We start from the raw sequence: 11,165 nt of genomic DNA, 5'->3' as shown, positions 1-11,165 counted from the left end.
TTGCAGACTACAAATCTCTCTATAAAGAAAGTAGAAAAATATATTTCAGAGTTCATGATATGGTCAGCGACCTAAGTTTAAACAGCTCAAATGATCAAACCAGCAGAAGTATACTACAAATGGATTTTTATTGACTGAATTGGATAAACGGATTAATTTTAAAAAATCATATTACAAACTGGTGCAGTACCATAAAATCAGTTTTGTACATGTGGAGATGCCATTCTTAGCCTGCACAGCTCCTGCAGCGCTGTAGCCCGTTCTCATTGCAAGCAGTACACTTGAGGGCTTTGAATGAGTCCGTAAAGCAGTTCCGAAACACAGACATCTTGCTCCCATGGCACGCTGAGCACGGCAGGAAACCAAAGCCCCCACAAGAGGGGCACTCGTGGGGATGCTGGACTCTCTGCTCAAAGAAGAATGAGAGAAAGACAAAAATGTTACCTCACCAACCGCCATAAGCTCTAGGACAAGGAGGGCTCCAGGACAGCTGAGAATACACATTCTGGTTCCCATCTTGAGCAATACCCAGCACCCTATCCCAAGGTATACCCCATTTACAAAGGCAGTACATCTGCCTTTTCCTTTGGTCAGATCCACATGCAATGGTCAGAGGCTCACGGCAGATTCATCAGTCACATACATATATACATACATACTATACCTTAGTAGCCTGTGTTTATACTTGTCAAAATAGCTACCTAAAGGATAGCTTGCACACATTACTCTGATGTAGTTTAGGTCTAGATCAATTCTAGAAGGTATTGCAATTGATTGAATCTAAACTCCAGGCAGTTTATGTTAACGCTATATTTCCTATCCTGTATGTTAAGTTATTATGACTTTTAGCATTTGCATGCTCGTGTTGAACATATTGTTCCTATTACAGTTAGAGTTGATCATATCAAAAAGCAATTCATAGCTTCTGACAAGTATTGCTTGAGGAAATAAGTGGTGTATTCAAATTTATGGATGTAGAATGCTGAAGCTTTAAGTGTGAAGAAGAAAGATCATCAATATTCAATGGTTATACCTGAAGAAAATTGCTGCAAGCAAGGTTTGGGCTATCTGAATTGTCCTAATTCCTGAGTAAAACAATAATTTTACTCTATTTTGTATTGAATTAAAGACAATGGAGAACACAAGAAGAGATTTCAAAGACATTTTTAAGTTTCACTTGATGAAAATGTTGCTAGTTTGTTGAATGATTGCCTTAAACTTCTATATCAGAGAAATAAAAGGTACACCATGTTGGGTACTTACCACAGCACAGATATGTGGCTTTAACATCTCACTGTTGAGTAAAGACTTTACAGATTTATTTACAAAGGAAGAACAAAAATCCGTACAATTCCTGCTAGTGTTAGTCTGCGGAGTTATACGCCGCTAAAAAATTAGTCATAAATTATTACCAGAGTGTACTAAAATATGTACAGATAACGTAGTCGTTCTTGTAGCTTCGTCGAGAAAACTGAAGACGTTTCTGCAAAACCATTAATAATAGCATTCATCTATTGACAACTCAGATGAAAATGCAACAAAGGCACTTTTTCTTTTTGTCCTGTAGCTCATAAGCTTGCCACTCTTCTTCACTTGGCAAACAACTCCTATTACTATTAACCTCTCCAGGGACAATATTTGGAAATATTTAATGCAAAATTAGCATTCTTTTTATCTTGGGACTAGCTACATCTTTCATAATTTACAATGGCAGTTTACTTCATTGAACATTATTGCAAATAATCTCAAAATTTTAAAAGAATAGTATTTTTAATCTTTACATTCATTATCGCTTGGTAGACTTGTAAATAACTGTCTTTCCATGTAGTTAAGATAACTAACAAAAAACAAATGCAAAATTGCTTTAGCTCAGTTCCTTGAACAATGGCCATTTCCTTCTCGAACAGATGACAGTTTGTGTAACCATTTTCTGCATCTTCAGTGATGAAGAAACCTGACTGCCCCTTGCAATTGTAGCAAATCCATTTTTGGAAAAAAAAAAAAGAAAATAATAAAAAAAAAACCAACAAACAAACCACCAAAAGGCAGCAAAGCAGTGATTGTATTCAGTAAGCAGTTATCAGTCTGCTGTAGTCTGGCACTGTTTGTCTTATAGATGTACTTTCTGTCCCAAGATTAGGACACACATTGAGCTAGGGAATAACATTATAGGACCCCCACAAGCAGGATCTGGGGACATTTCATTCCAAAGTAATGAAAAATGTTAAGGGCGTGTATTAGCTAACCTTTCTAGTCAGACAGCAAAAATGTTGCATGCTTTAATCATATGTACGCTTTTGTTTGATAGTTTATGGTTAGCTATTCAATGTGGTTCAATACGGCAAACATTTTATACAGAAATACATACACTGAGTCACAAGGCAAGGAAAGTTTTGCTGAGTTAAGGAACAGGCCAGACAAATGCAGAAGGCATGACCTGCACTGCAAAAGGACAAGGCAGTTCATGATTTACTGGTAGTGTTGAATCTACCTCCTGAATAAGATAGAGGTGAACAACCCTCGGGCTCAGCCTGACTGGAACTTTTGGAGGAGTTCAAGAAGGACACTAGCTATAAGAAACCAACATGCTTCACAAAAAGAGATACTCGTTTTGTGATAAACTCAAAGATGTATAGTATACAAAGAGTTGCTGAGAGCATGTTAGGAAAGCATATGCTGTAGTCTGACTAAATGCAGGGAAAGAAAAACCTTGGGGTTAAATCAACTAGATGTAGCTTTCTTCTGCTCTTTCATCAGTGTCTTTTACAAATATCATATCCTCATTATCTATTTTTAATGTTGATGTTACATACTTCTGAAGTTTATGTGTTTTCTTAATTTGGTTAGGGGTAATTTCTAACTAACAAGATAATTAATAGCAATACACTCCTTTTCTAAGGACACAGCTATCCACGTAACCCAGACATTATGACACAGGTCTCCCCAAAATGTCCTTTGTTGCAGGCTATCCAAAGGAAAACAGAAAATGCCTTGAGCAGCCAATAGCACAAGACCAGCAGAGAAGTGATGCCCAGCAGAGATCTCAGCTTACAGCAAAGCTGTGGGAGCAGACCCACATTTCAAGTGTCCTCAGGGAGCGTGCATCCACTGTTCGCAATAAAAGGCAAACTTGCACCACAGAACTTTGATGGACAAGGCAAACTGAGAGCTGGAGAAAGGCATGATAACCTGTAGTTTGAAATTTGTGCAAATTGGTGTAATTGGAAACTTCCAGCATTTGTCCAGATTTTGTAGAAATCCAGCTTTAGGTCTAGCCAGAATGCAGATGTGTAGGTTCCCAGTGTGTTCACTGCAGTACACAGGGACGCGGTGCAGCTTCCATGCAAGAGGCCTGACTCCCCCAGGGCATGGTGAAGGTTAAATACCAAAGACGATGTCAAAAGTTATGGGAAAGGGAAAATGACTTGTCTTTCCTGCTGTGGCAAAATCAAGCGAAAACAGAGATGGACCTTTTGGTTTGATGTTATAGCCATTCACAGTCTCTCAGACTTAATGGGCTCTGATACTAGATATGATTCATCCGAAGAGAAAAACAAAAAAAGCGTTTGGGATCATCAGTTTACAACAGAAGAAAAGGAACTGGAAAAAAAACCCACTACTCAATTGCAAATATGCAATGTACGTTCCTTATATTTATCTGCAGAAATACCATTACCTCAATTTTGGTTAAGAGATCCTGCAATTCCCCAGATTCATTCATTAGTAAAATTTTCTCAGCACCCTATTAGGAAGAAGAAGAAGAAAAAGGTCAGCCAGTTTGGCGTGAAAAAAACACAGATTATTAGAAGATTTGGTCTTGAAAATCTAAACAGGCTGAGGACAAATTTGACTCACATTAGGTATTTTGTAATTAGGTCAACCTTAGGAAAGCTGGGAGAGGAGAATCTAATCACAGTTCTGATAGTAGTACCTGAAGTTTTTTACCAGGTGTCGTATCACATTGCCTTTTTGTAAAAGGTGACACAGCTTGGAAATTCTGATTGTGTTCCCTTTATTTTACAGGGTATGTTTCCTGACAGAATAAAAAATATGTCTAGTTAGGGTGTCAAAAATTACAATTATATAAATATACAACACATCAGAGAATGCAGCAAAATGAGAGGAGGAAATTGTATTTCAAATATTCTGGCAGTTGAGCGTTGAATTAAGACATAATATGCCTAATGTATAACACAAGGAGAAAAAGGGTAATGAAAATACTGTAACAACATTAAAGTCAGACACAACAATGAATAATAATAATTTAGTCTGAGTACATTAGGCCTCTGAGGGGTTCTGTGATCTGAACCAAGGCAGCGCTGAAGTGTTTTTTCTTTTTTCCTCCTGAAAATAAATGCTAAGAGATTATTGCAGACAAAATTAAAGTGTCAAAGATGATGTAAAACTTTTTTTCCTCTTTCTTCTAATTAGAGGGCCACGTTTGAATGCTTACACTTCACTTATGTAACCAAATTCACTGAATACTAAATATTACCAAATACTTACAGACACTTTTAATCAGTGGACCACAAGAAACCAATAAACCATGAGGAAACCGAGGCACAGACGGAGGGAACTGCACAGCCCTTACCCACTGCTAAGGGCGACTGGCCACATCTACACCAGGTGATGGGTTCACGCCATCACGCTGCCCCAGTTTGCTAGTCCCTGCATGCCCGGACTGTTACATTTCATCTTTGGATTTTCTTCTGGCATGAGCTGGGAGGTGTGGTGGGATGCCAGCAGATGGCTGAGGTGCGGTGGGATGCTGGTACAGGGCTGAGGCGTGGTAGATTGGGGGCACAGGGCTGAGGTGCGGTGGGATGCCAGCACATGGCTCGGGTGTGCCATTACTTTGAGCTGCCCACGGTCAGCTGAAGGGGCTCTCAGCCCCAGCTCCCCACCAGCATCGCTCTCCTTGTTGCTGGGAGGTACAGGAAAGGCTGCTGGGGAGCACAGGGAACACATACCGGTCACTAATGTACGTGTTAGTGTCCAACCATTCACAGTGCCTTGCTGGGGACTGCAGAGGCTACAAGTGTGTAGCTCAAAAGCCAACTAAGGGCCACCAAAACATTGCAAAGGATTTTGTGTGACACCTTACTAAGGTTAGTTTCTTTGTAGAAAGTCTTTTTGCTCTGGCTTTGTACAAAAAAAGAAGGACTTCTGACTGTGTTTGATGATTTTCATTTCAGTTAAAAAGCAAAATATTAATATTTTAATGGATGTGAGTGCCACTTTTTCAGTGAATGCTACTCTTACAGTGCTACACTTTCAGAGAGATTTTTTTATTTTATTTTTTTTTAAAAGTACCTACAAGGTAATTAGTTGTGATTAATTAGTCACAGAGGATGACAGGAGACTCAGATTAGCTAGCCTTACTTGTGCTGACTCTTCTATTGAAATCTGTTCTAGACCATGGGCACAGAGTGAACCAGCTTGAACATACGTGTTAGGCTCTCTGTGTCCCCAGCAGAGCAGCTCTTAGCAGCCTGTCAGCCCCTTTCACACACGTCCTCTCATCTTTCTCTGCTTTCACGCAGAACGGGCAATAGGAGTGATTGGCACAACAAAGCGAGGGTTTGCCAAGGCGGCCCATGGAGTATTAGCTCTGGGCCTGAATACACCGCAGTGGCTTAAGACAAAGCTTGCGCTGCCCGTCTGATGCAGAGACGTTAAGGATTTGCAGCTTTATTGATGTAATTGCAGCACTGCAAATTCCCTACGCTAGACAAGCCCCAATTTGCCCCCATTTAGGAAAGGATCTCTTCTCTGCGACAACAGTTGGCAAAAGCTTTCCTGTGACTTCTGGTCCGTGTTACAGTGATGCTGTACGATAATGCTGACTGGCTTTTACAGCAGCATAATTAAAAGTCTGACAGGTTTCCCATTATAGATTCATATTTTAAAGGATTTATATTTCAGATGACATTCAGTCGGCCAGCTGTGTTGCTTTCAAAGTGGAAAGCCTCATTACTACGGTTTTAAAATTAAAAACCAAACGTCCAAATGGCTATCAACGTTTTTAAGTGTTTCGGCATGTCTTTTCTGATTAACGGTTGCCTCAAGTGAAATTTGACTAAAAGATACTTTGCAGAGGTTAAACTTCCCTTTGGATCTGTGAATCTTAACACGCAGAGTCTCTAATTAATAGAGTAATTAAAGCAGCTGTTAAATAAGTCCAGTAGCTGCTTTCTGACCAGAAAGTGATGCCTTTCTTTTTCTTCCTAGATTGTGCTCAGTTCACAATTACCCACAAAGGGATGTGAAACATTAGTCTGTCCTTCCTAAGACTCACATAAGGAGCACAAGGGACAGTGGCCATAACGTTTCAAGAAGCAGCTGGGAGAAGGGAGTTTTCAGGCTTTTTCACCAGTTAAATTTCAAAGCACCAGCCTGCGAATCCTTCATCTACTGACTTCAATAGCTCTCTACTGTGGTGGAAGAGCCCAGGGGCTGCGGTCAGGTCTTTGCCCTTCTTTTGGCAAGGAAATGCCACAGACTTGGCTAAATCACTCAACGGGTTTTCTAGACCATGTTCATTCTTCAGAATATTTTCCCAATTTTCTCTTGAGAACATCCAGAAATTAACACTGTATTTCAGGTATTGTCTCACTAACTGCAGAACTAGGACAAATCCAAGGTCCACTGTTTCCTACTGGCCCAGCTCTGTCCTGTCACTAAACCCATCTATTGGTCGCCTATCTTGGATGTAACCCATTACCATTTTCACACTGTAATTATTCATAAAGGAATATACATAGATATATGGCTCTGCAGTTGGCTGTACTACAATACCTGCTGATTTTGGGAAGCAGCCTCTCTTCCACATCCTTCCTTGTGTACAGAGAAAAATTAGCATGGCACTGCAACATCTCGCTTGTGAACACATTTGCTGTCCAGATAAATTGCATCCCTTATTTCCTTAAAAACTGATTTTGCTGAGAATATAGGTGAGGCCTCTTGCTAAGGCAGCAGAATGCAATCACAAGCCCCACTGTTACTGGACCTGCCATGTTTTTTCACTGTGGCTTACCAAGGAGACAGGCTGTATTTACCCCTGTCTTTGGCCAGAGCTCACACGCTCTTCAGCCTACAACACGACACCTCTGACAGTGAGGTGCCGCCTGGCAGCAGACAAGCATGGGGTATGATTAAATGCCTGGAAATCTGCCCATAAACTGAGAAAATTGACACTGCAGTATAGTACCAGCACCAGAAATGCTGGATTTGATATGCAAAGAACTGAAAGGTTGACGTCTAAAGAGCTATCAGATTAATTGAACCCTGCTGTTCCGCATATTATAAACTGCAAAATGGAGGAAACAAGTGGTAAAATGCCAGGTGACTTGATGCAATAATTGCATCATAGTTTTACCGCCACAGAGCCATTCATATCCACCCCATCAAGTGAATGCCAGGAGAATGTGTTTACTCTGACAAAACATGGAGCCAATTGAGAGCTACTAATCATATATGGCCACAAGAAAGAAGCAACTGTTAATTCTTGTGTAACAAAAAGAAAATGTTACACAGGTATTTTCTAGAAGTCAGTTACAAAAATAGCCTCAACATTCTTGGGAAATAATCATAACCAATTAGTCAAATAAAAAAATTTTACTTTAAATCTCACGCTGTTGTGGATTCATTACAACTGGGAAAGCTAAACAGGAAACAATTTCTTCAGGAAAAAAAATATTAAATTCACATCTTTGAAAAAGATTCAGGTAGGTTTGTATGGCAAGTCAATACTGGAATTCAATCACGTATTTAAAGTGAAAAATAAAATAAATGTATTTTAAAACTATTATGTAGCGAGCTAACATGTTTACTAAGGATGACTCTATTTGCCTTTTTTTATGTGCATCCCTTTTCCAGCAGAGTGGGTCTTTGCATAACATAAACCCCTAACGGCCCTGAGTGCCTTTGTAAAAGCGTAAATGAATGCTCCAATTTTTCTTCTGTGTTGCTTTCTGTTTTTTGGAAGTCATTTTTTATTCTGCTTTGGTGTCCCAGCAGATGGCATAGTTCCATTTCAGATGGAGGCAGCCTCAGGTGAAAAAGAGGGATTAGATCAGCTGGTAAAGAGCATGCTGCAGAAAGAACCTGCAATTTCCTGACAGACTGATATTTAGACAGTGTGTGTCAAGGAATACAATGATTCAATCGTGAAAAAATGAGAAGATTAAAAAACCTGCTGCACTGCAGCACACAGGACTTTGCTTGACAGGGGCTAAATACGATTTTTCTATTGCTTCTGCCCAAGTCGCGGGTTTGTGTCATTCCCCCTGTGCAGGCAATGATAAATTCCACAGCGCTGTGAAGATTTATCCACACAGCCTGCAGTGCTCTAACAACCTTGTCCGTGCTTCTGAACAGCTTGGATACCGTATACTTTATCAGATGCACATATGCTGTGTTCTGGTGCTTTTGTTACATTTATCTCATTAAAACGAATCTTGTCCCCTTTCAAAACTGTTCACATTTTAATTAAGAGTTGTTGGGTTTTTTCCTCCTTATGACTCATTGAAAGGTGCATGGCTCTATATAGATTCTCCTTTGTATTGCTACATGCAATCTCCTTCACGGAGGGATTTGCCAGGAAATAAATATTCAAAATTTAAGAAGAAGAGAGACAGAAAAAGAGTGAGAAAAAAAATATTGCATGATTAATTTACTGACACACCAGGCTTCTGAATTTCTATGTTGCATTTGCATATCAGAAGATAATTATCATAAAAGGCATTATAGAAATGTCCACTGTTACCAACAAGACCAAATTCTGTAATTAGTTCTCGATCGCATTTTAATGAGACATAAGCCCAGCACAGGTTCCAGCCAACTTACTGCCTTTGGAGTCACGGATGCATTGTCTTCTTGAGGTGCCACATCCACCAGGCTGGGGGGTGAACACTTCATTGCCAGACCTTCTCAATATACAAAGTGCCCCCCTCCTTATTTCTCTTTGTAAATCAGCGAATGCCAACCCCTCTTATGAAGCCATATTAAGACAGAAGAATAAAAACTGCCATAAAATAATAGGGTTTGCCCCATTTACCAAAGAGAGTGTGTGGACACAGGTCCCTTGCCAGCGCAAGTGACAGGTTCGCCCTGGGGCTCTCCTTTCAACTAAAGCACAGTCGAGAGTGATTCTGTAGCGAGCAGCAGTGCCCCCCAAGATGATGGTTTTCAGTGGAGAGCAGTGGAAGGCAGAAACTTTGCCTGTGAGTGCAGGTGAGGGGCACCCACTTTGGCGGAGCAAAGGGCTGCCCCAGTCCTGGCCAGCCGCGATGCTCCCCGTGAGCAGAGCAGGCGTCTGCAAAGCAGATTGTCCACAAATAATATCGCTCTTACGTGGAATAACTTTAATCCTCTCCTGGAGCTAAAGTCTGTTCCATTTAACCACATGGTGCCTCATCAATTCAATTAAAAAAAGAAAAAAGAAGCAAGAAAACATCCCCCAAGTCTGATTTTTTTCTGCTTTTTAGCAGATCAATACTTTCTGTTTTCTTGTGTTAAACAATGTGAATGCAGTTGCCATGCTGTAATAAATGTCTGTAGACCAGAACATCAAATTCCATCTTCATTTTTTACCTACAGGAGGTAAAACCTGCTGACTACCTGTCAGCAGGTAGTTGGACAGCTAGATTTGCCTCTCCCGCAGACAGCTAGCTTCCTAATTCACTTGCCTTCTTTTCTATACCTCCCCAAAGTATCTCAGACAATACTTAAGTAGTTTTAATGAGATTGTATTGCTTGTTACACTGTTGCTCCTCTGTTAAAAGACACATTTCCCATGATCTTCCAAAAAATGAAGCAGCAGTGAATTAATGGGCCATCCATCATACCAAAATTACTGCAACCAGACTTCACCTACAGCTGAGCAAATAATTTATTCAGTCCATTTCAGTATTTTAACTGAATTCTTTTGACAAATTGATCACACACGGACTGAGATTTTCTTGGAGTCGGTCATAACTCACTACTTTTAACATGATAATTAGGTGAGCGAAACTTAGTCTGAATCCTGTTGAATTTTAAGTTGCTTTTGAATGAGGCACTTCTGCTCCTGGCTGGCTGGAGAACTCTCCGACTCAAGTTTTTGATAAAAGCATCTTCTACGCTGATTTTTACTATGAAGTAAAAATCATTGTCTGCTAATATTCTGCACGCAGGCGATTTTGCAGTTGCTGTAGTGGCCTGGTGAGCCCTGTGCCAGCAAATGCATTTGTTATGGGGCTTGGGGAAGGCTGCCTCGTGCAGGGCACACAGAGAGCTAGGAAGGGGATGGGGAGAAAGGCTATTCCAGTGTTTCTACAGGCCCAGTATCAGTTATGCCTGATTGTTGATTACATTTGATTTTGTTACTTAAAACTTTTGTGAAAATGAAAGTGTTAAGCAATACAAACACAATAACCCCACTGTGCTTAAATATAGTTTGCCTTCACAAATCACAGTCTCACTGTTGGTGCTAATTGCTAGCTCTTTACCACTTGAGACAAATACCTTCTCTGAGCTCTCAAACTGTTTTCTTTGTGCCACTTTCCAGAACCTTTTTCTCTTAAACTCTGATTTTTTCAGTTTCTGAGAAATACATTTGGAAAGTACAGGCTGGCCTTAATGAAAAGGTGATTTCAAATATCAACAAGCTTTTAGACCCAGAGTACCAGAGTACAAATTTGGATTGTAGTTTTCCATTTGGAGATTGTGTCTTGTGACAGGGCAGAGTTGGGCTGTTTTTCTTTCTCTTTTACAGATAGACTTTTCTAAAATTAAGTATTAACCAATTCTGTGCCTAAAACAATGTTCAGTTGATTGCAGATCCTGGTACAAACTACATCATATAAAATTCAATGCCTGTTTAAGGTCTGATACCCCAAGCTGTTAGTTTCATATTCAACACAGATATTACTAAATGACAGGTTTATGCTATGTGCATTCATCTTCCTGGGTCAATCATACAAACAGGTTCCCATGAGGAAAAAAAATCCATTTCTCTAGATTTTCATGGTTTCAGCTACAAATATAAGCTATTTTTTAAGAAACGCGGGATAGTTTAGATTGTATTACTGCCTCTTATTCCCCTCCTGCTAGCCTCTCCCTTGTTATCTTTTGCATCTTCAGATCAAACCTATCAGTGTGGATCTATGCAGCACATACCACAA

General features: G+C 40.1%; 1 protein-coding gene across 1 annotated transcript in view; it reads right to left on the bottom strand.

Annotated features, from left to right (window-relative positions):
- Positions 1-226: 226 nt before the first annotated feature.
- Positions 227-11,165, bottom strand: part of GRXCR1 (glutaredoxin and cysteine rich domain containing 1) — a 40,716-nt gene continuing 29,777 nt past the window's right edge. Inside the window, exons 5-6 of the mRNA XM_075041300.1 lie at positions 3,677-3,742; positions 227-406 (exon numbers count right to left, since the gene is read on the bottom strand). Coding sequence (XP_074897401.1) covers positions 227-406; positions 3,677-3,742 — 246 coding nt within the window. The remainder of the gene's footprint in view (positions 407-3,676; positions 3,743-11,165) is intronic.

Source organism: Buteo buteo, chromosome 1, assembly GCF_964188355.1.
Source record: "Buteo buteo chromosome 1, bButBut1.hap1.1, whole genome shotgun sequence".
NCBI classification, from domain to species: Eukaryota; Metazoa; Chordata; class Aves; order Accipitriformes; family Accipitridae; genus Buteo; species Buteo buteo.
The sequence above is the reverse complement of the archived record's forward strand: the minus strand, read 5'-3'. Positions and strand labels throughout refer to the sequence as shown.